Here is a 13,487-nt window from a genome sequence, read left to right on the forward strand (position 1 = left end):
AATAAAATTGAGTAATTTTGGCAGATAAAGATCATAATGCACAAACAGCGATGATGCCGCCAGGCTTGTTGAACTTGTTTGTCAATAAGCAGTTATGCTATATTGAAAGAGATGTAAATATATATTACTATTTTTCTAGAATTCACATTTAGAAGTTAGCTAACTACAGGTAGACATTCATGTTGAGTATGTGACTCTGTTAGGTTGCATTTTATCAAGTAAATAAACCACTTTTCATTCTTTACTAGGAGGACAAAGCTCTCTTTAACTGGGGTAAGGGACAAATACAGAACAAGTTTGAGAAGATTTGTGCATTAGTTATCGTGTTATTGTTAAACTTTGGTTCACTGACGTGTTACTCTTGTACAGGATTTATTGAGGGTATGTGGGTGGCCTGCTTAAGTTTATTGCTGAGGTCATGGAGCGGTATGTTCTGTCCGATCTGACTGGGCTCAAGTCAATTTCGTAAAGGCTGCCAAACGGGTAGAGCTGGTAAATCTGGCTGCAGCACAAGCAAGTGCCAAGACCATAAAGGCTCACTATTAAGTATCTTGGCCGATCAAAGGCTTTGTCCCCAGTAGGGCTTTCTAGCTCATCCAAACCAAAGTTGGACAGTAGGTGAATATGGACCTATGGACTCAAAATTTGAGTTCAAAAAGGGAGAGTGTCAGAGAATGCTTTAACTTATTAACCTTCTTCATTATATTATGTACACAAAAGGTTTGAACATGTACACAAAAGGCTTGAACATCATGTATGTGTGTCAGCTTCAGGTTTTGTTGACCTAACTGACGACAAAATATAGTGCAACACAAAAGGGTTCACCGAATGATCTTTTCTAATATGATGCAGGTACTGTTACTACATCAACTAAATCATAAACTAAACAATGGGTTCAAGAACATTTGATTAAACTTATTTTAAAATAGCTTAACTGAGATGCAGACAGAAAACTACTACTACTACTACTACTACTACTACTACTACTACTACCTTCCATTACAGCAGGCAACATAGTCTGCTGAAAACATAAAATGATTAAATTATGCATTGCTTTTTTAAACATATCCTAAAATATGCATTGTATTTAGTTTGTACGCTAAAATTGTGGTTTATTCTTTTTAACTTTAACTTATTTAATATTAAAGTACTTCCGTGTTCAGTGTTTATATTCTGCGTTTGACCTACATATGACGTAGGCAGACTCGTGTTAGAAGCTCCATATGGATCTATTCTGTCACTGTATAGACAGCATGCGCATCTATCCAACCAAATAGCAGATTCGGGTGGTGCGTTTGTAACACATCCTGCTGTCCAGTTGTGAGGGGCGTCTTTTTGTGCTTGTTCCGTTCCCTTCGCGGAAACTCCTCCCACCCGTCTTGCCATTTGTCACTAAAAGAAACGCCTCGGCGGAGTTATATCGCGGAGGAACACGTTGGTTCGTGCCTCGACTGTATTTTTATACTGGTGAGGCAGCAGTTACGCGTTCTTCGCTCCTACAACAGCAAAACTAGTCATCGTCCATCGCTGGAAGCTCTCGCGCGTTAAAATGGCAGTGTGACGGCGTGCGGCAGCGACTTTTGCAGCGGCATCAAACCGGCAGTGCAGCGGCGAATTGCACTGGCTATTTCTGGCAAAATGGCGTAAGTACTTTTTAGTAAATTGTCATTTAAATGTTCTTAAGTAATTCTGGCACAGTGTCAACTCGGCGGGTATAGTCGGCTGTTGTTGAAGTTAGTAAACCTGTTGAGTTGAAATGGAACACTATAGGCATAGATAAAAAAAAACATTATGTATTTCCTGCTTTGGATTTGGTGTGCGCGTGAGTCCGTATCAAGTTTCAGTCAGCTGAGGTAGTTCCCACCCGGCCTGACATTAGCTGGTCGTGTGTCGTTTTGATCTGTCCACAAAAAGGGGAGGGGTCCACCTTAGACGTGAATATGTGATTCACAGCGACAGAAACGAAGGTGTAAATTTGGCGACATTATTTTTTTAACATTACTAATGTTTGTGTATATTAAACACTGGCAACGTGGCGTGTCCAAAATGGCGCGCACTGTCCTTTCTACTCAGCGCCTGTAGAAACGCCTCTGTTGTGAAAATGGCGGTTCTCCTCCCACTTCTCTTCCCTGACTCACTGAGGTGGGTGGAGCCTAGTGGCAAAAAGCATGACCAAATTAGGAAACGTTATCCCCCGGTGGAGGGCGGGGCTTACCGTCAACGCCGCTTTGACGCTGTAAGGACTAGCTATAAATAGGCTCCCCTCCCTGAATGAGTCTTTAACAGCCTTGACGACACCAAGCGACCCACTCGCAACACATTTGCTCTTTAGTTGTTTGCACATGGTGTCATTTCATAATGAGGAAGCACTATGGGGTAATTAATGGGGGGGCTATTCAACTGTTTACCACGTGGCAGAGATGCTATCAAATTGTTTAAAAGCAAAATACTTCTAAATACTAAAGTTGTTCCCAACTATTAAACCAGTAAACCGTTGATATCTACATTTTGACACATGACATGACTCTCACCTGTTTGTACCCAGGTCTCTCTCGGCAACCACCCTCAGCTTTGCTGCAGTCGACAGCAGGACCGAGCCCTTCGACTCGCTTACGTCACCACATTCTCCTTTGTTTTTGTTCACCCTTTCACTGCGACCACTGACCAGCAGCAGTCATGACACTCTCACAGCTGGCGCTGGAGGACGTGGAGGCCCTGTACTTAGGTTGGTGTTGATTTAACACTTGTTCCCACAGCATTACTATGAACGTCAGAGGGCAGAACACATACACAGTTGATAAGAAGCTGAGCAGTGTGGGAAAGTACTGTGTCCTTGCTAGTTGTTTGGTAATAAATGGAAAATATTTAGGGTGAGTGTCTAAGCAGGTGTTTGCATTTGTGATGAAACTCTTTTGCTGATTGTCCACAGGGCCCTCGTTTCTGATGGCTGACCCCATGGGGCCCCTTCTGGACCAAGATGAAGAGGAAGCTCTTTCTCCCTCCTCTTCTTTAGAGGGAAAGGCACCAGCTTCGCCCCCTCTGTCTTTCTCTTCCTATGCATCCTCCCTGTCTCCCTATCAGACCTTGTCATCCTCTCCACCCCCTTCTCCTCCTCTCTGTACCTCCTCGTTACTGGGAACCAAGGTAGAAGCCGACTCATTTCCCTGGTTGGGTGCCAGCGATCTGCTCCAACATGGACATGGAGCAGATGGCAGTAAAGGTAAGAGAAACTAAATGGTAAAATGGCGGTGAAGATAGAAAAGAAATTTAAAGGGCAGTCTTTGAACTAAAGTTAAGCTGACCTGCTGACAATTTAAAAAATGTTTCACATAAATATATTTTTAGTTTTGTTCCATAAAGCCTGATCTGCAAAGAAAAGTGCTCTTGATATTAAAAATGGGCTGTGTTTGGTTGATTTTTAAGTAACTCTAAAGGAATTAAGCTTGCACAAAGACACACTTTCTCTACTGTAGGGAAACAATGGCATGTGCCCAGGTTTGTTTCTACTCCCTTCACATACTTCAGCACATAATGAAAGTAACTATCAGCTAATTAGTAGGCGTTGGTGAATTCATTGGTTCAGAGCTGAAGGTGTGGCTCTGCCGTTGAGGCTTGTTTGGGCAGGTTGGTCCAGTGACTCATCTTATTGATGCTTTTTCCTCATTAATTCCTTTGAAGTGTGTTGTTGCTCCAGGCACCAGTTGAATGTGTAGTTTTCAATTTGCATTTGCGTCATGTTGTCATGATAGTACAGGGTGGCAGTTACAGTTGTCATTCAACAATTATTAATCCTTAGTCTGGCATTAAGTGGACAGTGAGGTCGAGAAGTTTCTATTCCACCTCCTTTTATTCTAATTCGTAATGTGTTTTTGTGCGCAGATGATTTAGAGGCCATGGATTGGATGTCGGAGAAAATCGACCTGAGTGAATTTGACCTGGATTCTCTCATTGGCTCCTGCACATCAGATGAATCTCCAAGCTCCCCTGAAGATATCCTGGCCTCCCTAGACTCCCACATAGAGTTGGATCTGGAAGCCTTTGACCCAGATATCCGTGCCCAGCTGAGTCTGTCACTGCCCACCATCCCCTGCCTCCTTCTGGAGCCCCCTGTTTCTGGGCCGACTGAAGCCAAGAAGAGTGAGACGTTTCCTGATGAGGAGGTTATGAAATCTGAGCCTCTCTCCTCAGCTCCCTCTCCATGTCCCCCCTCTCCAGCCTACACATTGGAGCTTGGAAGTGAAGTGGATGTGCTGGAAGCAGAGAAACCTTCTACATCTTCTGCTGGTAAAATCATTACTGATCCCATTCAGGTCACTGTTCCTCATCTCACCATTAAATCCTCCCCTCAAAGTGACTCTGACAGCGACTCTGGATTTGAGTCAGCCGCTGGTTCACCGCCTCGCCTCCCTTCCCCTGCTCCTTCGTCTTCTTCCTCGGCCGGTTCCTCCAGGACCAAACCCTACTCCAAACCAGAGCCCACCCCTGTTTCTCCCCCCTCAGCCAAGGTCTCAAAGGTCAAATCAGTCTCTGGGGCGCCCAAGGTGGTGGAGAAGAAATTGAAAAAGATGGAGCAGAATAAGACGGCCGCCACTCGCTACCGGCAGAAAAAGAGGGTTGAGCAGGAGTCGCTGCAGTCAGAGTGTGATGAGCTGGAGAAGAAGAATCATGAGCTGAAGGAGAAGGCAGAGTCCATTAGCCGGGAGATCCAGTATCTCAAGGATCTGATGGAGGAAGTTCGTAAGCACAGACGCAGCAAGACCAACTCAGTGGCCTGAAGACCAGGATAGATGTGGTTCCGTCCTGTGGTCCAAGGCGGTCGTTTCTCCTCCAGTGCTCACATGCCAGAAGAAAGCAACCCATTAAGCATTTAAAGTCTGTTTTGAGAGATTAACACCTAGCATGTGAGCCTAGACGTATGAAACCTGCCACTGATCGGGGGATTTGCTAGATGGGTAGAAAAAGCATCATGAGGTTGAGCGTAGTGTAGAGCAGGGGGCTGGGGGGTCGTCAGGTGAAGCATCTGTACATGCTTATCTCTCAGTCCCCTGTTAGAGCTCTGTCTACTCCCTGTCTCACTAGCAGTACATGCAGTCAGGGTGTATATTTGACTCTGTAGACTAGGCATGCAAAACATGAGTCATGAGTCATCATAGTTCCCAGTAGACCTGTTACTCTTTTTACCAGGATGTTCCTCACTTCATGTGTCATGTGTAATTTTCCCAGCTTCGTTCCAGTCTTTCACCTTCACTTTTTAACCTATTCAACCTATTTTGACCTTCCTCTTAACACTTAAGTCCAGAAAGGGGCCTCGGCCTATTTATGATTTCTGTTACTGTCAACGTTTGTGTGTATATAGGTTTTCTTCTCTGCTTGCCGATTGTGTGGGTTTATTTAATGCTGGATAAAACTTGATCATGCCTCAAGTAGCTTGTTCTCTTAGCGCAGCTGTTTGGCTTGTAAAAATGCCCTGTTCCTCTTTTCTAATAAACGTCTGTCAGTAAACTACATGCGTGTAATGAGGATTTTTTTTTCAGCCTTACCAGAAGTTTCTAAATATTTGCAGTAAAAGCACAAAACAGAATTAGGTACACAATATTGATTATAGCTTGAGAACCAGTACAAATCAAAACAAATGTTTTCTGCAGCAGTGACTTATTCTTGAAATAAAATTAATTGTGCAGCCACTGAAGTAAATTTGTTAGAATTCAAACTTTAGATTGTGTAACTTTCAGCTGCAAGTTGCTGTAAATTGAATAGTCTGTCAAATGTCTGTTGGCCTTTATATGACTAATATTCAATTGAATTAAACTGCCCAATTTGCGCATGATACAGGTTTAGTTTAACTTAAAAAAAAACTAAAAGAACTTATTATATGATTTATGCTCTTGTGTAACTTCCTTTTTATTGGGTTAGGGTTGTAAATGTACATACAGTAAAATACACATGTATGTTTGTGTGTCGGCCCATAATCTTTAAAAAAACTGAATTTGAACTGAACAAATTATTCTATAACCAAAACCCCTGTGGCCCATTGGCTGGTGCTTTAGACCTTTAGGTCTAGATACTATACTAGCATTTAGCAGAATGAGAATGAATTGTCTGCCCCAACTGTCAGGAAATCTAATCTGTTTATAAAGAGTGTCAAGTTGGCTGCTAAACTTTGCAGCTGCTTCCAGTTTCATTTAATTTATTTCCAGTGTTTGTACTGAAAAGTGGGAAACCTTTACAACCACACCGAACATTAAACTGGCATTTGTGTGCATTTAGTTCCTGTGACTAAACCTGCCAGACACGTTTAGTCAGGTCCAGGTGCATCGACAGCTCGGAGCCAGAAGTCTGTATCAGGAAACGAGAACAAGAAAACAAGAAACAGCTTTGGCAAATGTTGTATGGGAAGGTCCTTGTAGTTGTGAAAGCAGACAACACTGCCCTGGTGGTTTTACAGGTGGGTGATGGGGGGGGGGTCGCAGATGGACGCTCACACATTTCACCAACTGTGACAATATTCAACCAAACATTGGCTTTTAACTAAGAATGCTTTCCCAACCTTCAGACATCTACACTGTGTTCCATCACTGGTTGTGAACATTTTTTTATGTCTTGTTCTGAAATTTCATAAAATGTGCTAAAACTAGAAATCGAGTTTCCTTTACTCAAGTACATGTGTGCTGTCATTTTACTCATACTCAAGAGTGAGTCTTAACATTATTTTGTAATAAAAGCATTAGACGAACGAAGGCAGCAGCGTATTCAAATAGTAAGACTACAAGGAATCCAAGTAGTAATACTTCTTAGGCACACACACACACACATACACACTCTCTCTCCTCCCTGATAGATTTCACAGTAGTGAGGCCTTGTCCTCCTGGGAGGACACCGATAAGGAGACCAAACCGAGGTGTAGGCTCAGAGAAAGAGATAACAAAGACTGTTGTTTTAAGATTTTGAAACATAAACTGCAAATATTTTGTTCAGAGGAGTAATAGAATAATAACACACAAGAAAATCAGTATAAGATGGCAGCTATGGTAGTTTTATTTGCTTTTCTGATGGTTACAAGGTGAAGGTTTCGAATTGTTTTATGTGTAAATGGGGATCAAACGCTAAAAAACTGGGCTGACAGCAATTGTCATGTAGCATGAAACATCTTTGCTACTGTGGGAGTGTCTAATAAGGAATAACTAGGACACTGTACAGGGAACAAAAACTAGTTTGTGAAGGTGTTGCCCTGCGTTTTACAGTAATTATCAAGCTTCATTGTTTGACTCCAGTATTGTGCATGACGGACCTGCTGATTATAGTTCATCCTGCTGCTTCACTGCACTGGCCTCTAACAGCCAGCAACATCTATAAACAACATCAACCTCGGTTGGACTTAAACGCTGTAAACCTACAAATGACGTAATGCCTTTGTCTCTGTCAAAACACTTTTATTCCAAGTGAATTATATTACAGTAAATGCCTTCAGTTTATTCCACGTCTTTTTTCCTTCTGTGGGTGTTTATGAGCTGCTTTTGTTCTTCGACATCTACACTGTGTGTTGCATCATTTGTTGTGAAAGTTTTGCTTTTCACACGTCTGGCTTTTTTTTCTGCATGAATGAACTGTGCTAAAACTAAAAAGCTGTGAGACAGAGAGTTTCCTCCACTCAGATGTGTATGTGTTGTTCCTGTAACTGTGTTCTCTTCTTGCTTAACCTGCCTAAGCATTTTTGTACCCATCAGCCAAGAGTATCATTCATTTATGAACAATGAATGTTTTTGCTTTTGAAGAAAGATCGGATTCTGAGAACATTATATAAAATATACTATATATATATATACTGTAGCAGAATTTTACCTAGTCTGACCACCGTCCTATGAAGCTGAGTGGATGCTGATGCTAGTCTTACGCTGAGCACCTCTGAGCAGCTGAGCTTATTACTGAGGCCTTATTACTGAGCTGCAGATTAGGAAGATCTATGTCTAGGAAGTGGGTCAAACCTTTGTTCACTTCACTGCACTGATGTCTTCATCTCAGCGCTGCCGGCAACCCAATGGAAACCATGATTTGGATTTGATATATGTACAGAAGTATATTATAAACTCTATTATAATAAATACCACAGTGCACAATAAATGACTTCTAAATCTCTTTTTATTTCCCTTAAGCCTTTATACATGTATGATCATGTGCATAATGATCATATGCATTATTAGTAATTATTAGCATATATGAGAATTTCCTCATAAATTTAATGTGAGATTTTTGAAGAGTCACTAATGCAATGCAATTTACTTTTGTTTACCCTTTTGTTGTAGGCAACTACAAGTATTATGTATAAATGTGGTCATTGTTGAGGAAGTGTTCATGTATATTAAATAATTATGATAACCATCGACCCAGGTGGGACTTGAACCCACAATCCCCAGCTCCGGAGGCTGATGCCTTATCCATTAGGCCACTGGGCCTGTCACTGTTTGCCAGCTTTTTCTTACATCAGGACCTTTCAATCACTCAGGTTGCTTCACGTCGCTTCAGTGACCTATAAGCCATAGAAGCTGTTCTCATAACCTGCTGCATCTTCATCCTCCATATCAAATATAAATCAAGGAAGGAAACATTATTTTTTACATCCTCATAATACTGTTCAGGTTAGAATTAGGTTATACTAGTGTGCAGGAAAAAGGACTATAACAATAGTTGTAATAGTTGTGAAGGGTGGTTAAGGATGTAGAACAGACAGATGGAAATGAGGAAATGTTTTTTTGTGTGTGTGTGTGTGTGTGTGTGTGTGTGTGTGTGTGTGTGTGTGTGTGTGTGTGTGTGTGTGTGTGTTATTCCTTCGACGTGGGGACCATAAACCCTTTGCTATCAAGGTGAGGACACTGCGACAACGTGGAGACACTTGGCAGGTCCCCAACAGGCCGAAAGCTTTTTTGAGGGTCAAGATGTGATTTTAGGGGTTAAAATTGACTTTTGGTTCAGATTAGAGCAAAAGTTAGACGTCTGCCTTTGTTTGTGATGATTAGGGTGAGGGTAAGGGGCTAGGGAAGGCATTATGTCAATGGGGAGTCCCTACGTTGACGTGAAACACAACTGTGTGTGTGTGTGTGTGTGTGTGTGTGTGTGTGTGTGTGTGTGTGTGTGTGTGTGTGTGTGTGTGTGTGTGTTTGCGGTGAGACATTTTGTATCACAGTATCTGGGGTAAAGGGAGGGACAGTTTAACATGGTCTGAAATATACTGTGGGGTTTTTGTATGACGGTTTTCTAGAGAAAGAGGAAGTACAGCTCACTTCTGAGAATAAACAAGCTTGATGACAGGAATTCACAGTCTGAGACAGAAAATCTGATAAATGGAAGAGGCGGAAATACTTTAGTGCAGCAACCATGTGTCAAAATGTTTTAACTTAATTACAGTTTTTTATGTAGGGGCCCATTCATTGAGACTTTTGGTCTTTTAACTTGCTTCTCGTGGCGCCCCCTCGTGGCACTTTCCCACATGACAGGCAAACACTTAATACAAGAAAATCTGTGTTAAAAGCTGATTAGCGTTCATGGGTGACACTTTTAAATATAAACATCTACCAATCAAATATGAGTCCTTAACGAAAATAAATCGTGTACTCGTAGGACCGTATACGACTTTATTTATCCCACAATGGGGAAATTCTTTACAGCAGCAGCATGACAATTTACAAGACAAAAAAAAACAAAAGGAAACACAAACAGTAATAATTGTGCAGAAAAGAAACAACAACAGTAATAGTTCTACTAAAAGTACTTGTACATACAACAGTAATAAAACGAGGCATCAATGTTGGCTGCATGCATTACATATTAACAGAGGCAAACAATGTCGTATGAATGGTGGAGACTCAAACACTGCACAATAGGAAATAATGCGGCTGAATGTAAATATTGATTTAAAAAATTAAACGCGCTTCAGCGGGAGTCCGCCGTTTCTCTGCGGTCCAGAACTGTGCGTGGCGGCGTACCGCCGCTGCGTGGTGACGTCACATTGAAGTAGAGGAGGAGCTAACACCCAACATCCGGGTAACCAATCCCAGCTGTCATTGGGCGAACTGACCGACGTGGAGACGCGGAACCGCTGCGACCAAAGGTTTAAAATGAGTTGACATTAGCAGAAGACGGGCTTAGAGTCAACTTTCTGCCGCTTTATGCTGATTGGGAAGTTTATTATAAGAAGGTAGGTGACCTCAGTTTATTTGAACCACGGTCAACACTTCCCCGTCAACAGATGGGAATTCACCACACTCCACTGGGAAAACTGGCGTTTTTATTTGGAGTCATAAAATCTTCACATATAGATCAATGACTACTGACCCGTCTAAACACAAATACATGCATAAAATGTGCTGCTCGCTGACGTAACTGTGATCATCAACAAAAGTTAGTGTTGGTGAATATTCCGCTTTGTGTAATCTACAGATGTCCCATTTCCCGTTCGCTCCTACAGAATGTGCTCCATCGTCCCCCGTCATGTGATCTGGCAGTCAGACGGGCTGGTGGCCTACCTCCACCCCTGCCCTTGGACCCCTGGCTCTGTCATCCTGGAGCGCAGCACGCCTGACAGCCCAGGAGGAAGCATATTCCACCTGCAGGAAGCAGAGCTTTTATCGTGGCTTTGGGGTGCGAGAACAGTTGCAGAGCTGCTGTGTGACAGGTTGGGGGTCCGGAGGTGTGCTCTGGTCAGCAGACCCCACAGAGACCGACCCACACAGGTGAATGTCCACACCAACAGTCTGCAGTTGTCAGCTATGTTTTTCAGATTTTTCATCAGCTCCATCATGTGACTTTAATTTAAATGTTCACCAGCTGGAACTAGTCATTAATTTATTCTGTTTCACAGATCCAAGTCCTCCCGCTTCATGGCTTAGATGCAGAGTGGCGCCCACACCTTGCAAGCGAAGAAGAGCATAATACCCATGACCCGGGTTACTGCACCTCCAAGACGGCTCCCAAGTGGAGTGAGTCCAACCTGACTGAAATACAGAACAAGATTCGAGCCAGACTCCCTGCACCCAATGCCCCTCCTAACCTGACTTTCCTTGGGGATGACCCAGCTCACCCTGGCCTCTTCTCACGCATAGTCCGTGGTGAAGAGCAGCAATGGCGGGTGTGGGAGGACGAAGGTCATGTGGCCTTCCTCACGCCTTTTCCCAACACTCCTGGCTTTACTGTACTGGTCCCACGGCGACCTTTGACCTCTGACATCTTTAAATTAGAAAAAGGGGACTATGAAAGCCTAGTGCTGGCGACTCGGAAGGTGTCCCAGCTTCTTGAGAAGGGTTTGGGTGCCTGGGCTGTGGGGCTTATATTTGAGGGTTTTGAGATTGATTATGCTCATGCCAAGTTGATACCGCTCATTCTGCCTTCATCTACACTTTTAGCTGGCACTAAGAAACAACAATTTAATCAGTTTCACACCACTTACCCAGGATATGTGACCTCAGAAGACGGACCTGAAGCCAGTTTGGAAAATCTACAGGAGATTCACAACAAAATTACTGGGCTTTAAAATTAACAGCTAACGTTTGAGCTGCATCAGATTTATGCTCTTCCTTAGAAATGACTGACCATAATATTGAAATAAAACCTAAAAAAAAATTCTGCTCATGTCTTGTACCAGAGAAACTGTGTCGCATCATAACAAGTGATTTCACTTTACATATTAATGATTTATTCTTATGAGAATCAGTGGTGTGTGTGTTATAAATTATTTTTGATCGTTGATCTGTAAAATGAGCGTTTCATTTCATTAAAAGCTACCAATAACACAACATCGGAGTCTAATGGTACGGCACCCTTTTAATGAAAATATATATTTATATTTGCTATTGTAAATTTGCACCTGCTGAGTTTGGTTGAAATTTGGTTTGAAATACAGACAAAAAAATAAAGGTTGCAACTGTCGACAGATTAATTTACCCTCTTCTCAAATACAACATGCTAGTTTTCAAAAATCTGCAAAGCAAGTGATGGGGAAACGTTTATAATATCCACTTTAACTTTAATCTTTAATCCATAATATTTGGCAGTGTGTATCTGCCCAACATTACTATTACTAAGTTGAAAACATCACATTAAAATAATTTTCCTTAACAGAGTTAATTAACATTTTTTTTAATTTACATTTGATTTCTTGTTATTGATTTATATATAAATCTATCTCTAACCCTAACATGCAGCTGATCTGAGTTATAGAATGCAAAACATCGGTATACAAGATATATCATTTTTTAGGTAATAAGTGAAAATCCTACACCTTTATTAGTTTTTAAATCAGCTAATTTATACTCTCTGATTACACTTTTGCATCATGCTGCTCCTTAGACGGACGCTGCCAGCAGCAGCTGCCTCCCACATGATCCATTTTTGTGAGATAGAGCAGAGGCTCGATGCTGCAGCTCAGGTCCATGATGGAGTACACACTGATGCTGATCTGGCAGTTGAACACCATGAATGAGTAGTAGGACACAAAGGGCATTAGAGCCACAGATGGTAGGTAGGTGGCAATGATAATGACCAAGACCATCAGCACCATTTTGAAGGCCTTCTTCTTCACTGGGTGCATGACTTCCTTTCCTGCAACAGAGCGATGGAGGACCCAGATCACCGAGATGTTGCAGAACACCATGAATGCAAAGGCAAAGAGGATGACACCACTGAAGATCCCATTGACTTTTGGGTGTCCCAGGATGCACTTGCCTAGCCCATAAGCCAGGATGAGACCCCAGACCACCACAGAAACCCCAGTCCGGATGTTGGTGTCACGAATGCTTGTGAACAGGACCGGGAAGACCACAGCTATGTAACGGTCCAGACAGATGCACACCTGAAGCAGCAGACAAGCACAAGTAACAGTGTTTTTAGTGTGTTCATCCATTTTACAACAACAGCCTAAACCTTTGTTATATTTAGTTTGAACTCCAGCTGTTGTGTCAAATGGTAAATGATTTGCACCTCATTGTTCCTCACCATGCTTTGACACTGCTTCTCATTCTGACACAAACCAATGGCAGAGCTGCTATGCAAGTTAAACTGAACCAATCTACTTATTGAGCCACTGCAGCTAAAAACGGAAAGAATATTTTAGTATTAAAATAAAACCACCATGTCAAGGAGCTCCACAGCATTTAGTTGTTGTAAATTTCAATCACACAGTTTGTATAAAAGAATAGGGCTCGTCCGGGATTTGAACCCGGGACCTCTCGCACCCAAAGCGAGAATCATACCCCTAGACCAACGAGCCACAGAACGCGAAGAAGGACGGGATCACAGATAGGAGACTTTAATCGTAGTCAGAACAGGAATAAAGTTCTATCTACTCACTTGAAGCACACGCTGCTTCCACCTCCACTCCTGCCAGGCGCAATCTTGATTTTGCCAAATATCTTTAATGTAAACATGCTTCCTCAAAAAAATGAACCCCGCCGTCTCCAAACTAAGAATTACTGTGCATATTTACGCACAACACTGGTAAC

The 13,487-nt window shown here is 42.3% G+C and overlaps 3 protein-coding genes and 2 non-coding genes across 8 annotated transcripts in view; 2 read left to right on the plus strand and 3 right to left on the minus strand.

Annotated features, from left to right (window-relative positions):
- Positions 1 to 1,431: 1,431 nt before the first annotated feature.
- atf4a (activating transcription factor 4a) lies at positions 1,432 to 5,505 on the plus strand. 2 transcript variants are annotated; one of them, XM_029156499.3, is made up of 4 exons: positions 1,432 to 1,643; positions 2,546 to 2,725; positions 2,930 to 3,220; positions 3,880 to 5,505. In XM_029156499.3, exons 2-4 carry the CDS (start codon positions 2,677 to 2,679, stop codon positions 4,773 to 4,775), a joined length of 1,236 nt encoding a protein of 411 aa, XP_029012332.1. In that variant the 5' UTR covers positions 1,432 to 1,643; positions 2,546 to 2,676; the 3' UTR covers positions 4,776 to 5,505. The 2 variants fall into 2 exon arrangements, with proteins under 2 accessions (XP_029012332.1, XP_055364868.1); XM_055508893.1 differs by lacking the exon at positions 1,432 to 1,643 and adding an exon at positions 2,358 to 2,376.
- A 2,872-nt stretch (positions 5,506 to 8,377) lies between these two features.
- Positions 8,378 to 8,450, minus strand: trnar-ccg (transfer RNA arginine (anticodon CCG)). Its single transcript has one exon. It is a non-coding gene; the product is annotated as a tRNA-Arg (tRNA).
- Positions 8,451 to 10,029: 1,579 nt separating this feature from the next.
- LOC114842259 (uncharacterized) lies at positions 10,030 to 11,783 on the plus strand. 2 transcript variants are annotated; one of them, XM_029127870.3, is made up of 3 exons: positions 10,030 to 10,189; positions 10,460 to 10,724; positions 10,853 to 11,783. In XM_029127870.3, the coding sequence occupies exons 1-3, from the start codon at positions 10,161 to 10,163 to the stop codon at positions 11,519 to 11,521; spliced, it is 963 nt and encodes a 320-aa protein (XP_028983703.1). In that variant the 5' UTR covers positions 10,030 to 10,160; the 3' UTR covers positions 11,522 to 11,783. The 2 variants fall into 2 exon arrangements, with proteins under 2 accessions (XP_028983703.1, XP_028983713.1); XM_029127880.3 differs by having other exon boundaries at positions 10,050 to 10,189; positions 10,432 to 10,724.
- A 209-nt stretch (positions 11,784 to 11,992) lies between these two features.
- The window catches only part of LOC114842527 (proteinase-activated receptor 3-like), a 3,068-nt gene continuing 1,573 nt past the window's right edge, over positions 11,993 to 13,487 (minus strand). Inside the window, exons 2-3 of one of the 2 annotated variants that reach the window (XM_055510931.1) lie at positions 12,712 to 12,838; positions 11,993 to 12,588 (exon numbers count right to left, since the gene is read on the minus strand). In XM_055510931.1, the coding sequence (XP_055366906.1) occupies positions 12,308 to 12,588; positions 12,712 to 12,838 (408 nt within the window). In that variant the 3' untranslated portion in view covers positions 11,993 to 12,307. Of the gene's footprint in view, positions 12,839 to 13,487 lie in introns of both variants that reach the window. The other variant, XM_055510928.1, reaches the window with a different exon arrangement.
- trnap-ugg (transfer RNA proline (anticodon UGG)) lies at positions 13,184 to 13,255 on the minus strand. Its single transcript has one exon. It is a non-coding gene; the product is annotated as a tRNA-Pro (tRNA).

This window comes from Betta splendens, chromosome 1 (assembly GCF_900634795.4).
Source record: "Betta splendens chromosome 1, fBetSpl5.4, whole genome shotgun sequence".
NCBI lineage: Eukaryota > Metazoa > Chordata > Actinopteri > Anabantiformes > Osphronemidae > Betta > Betta splendens.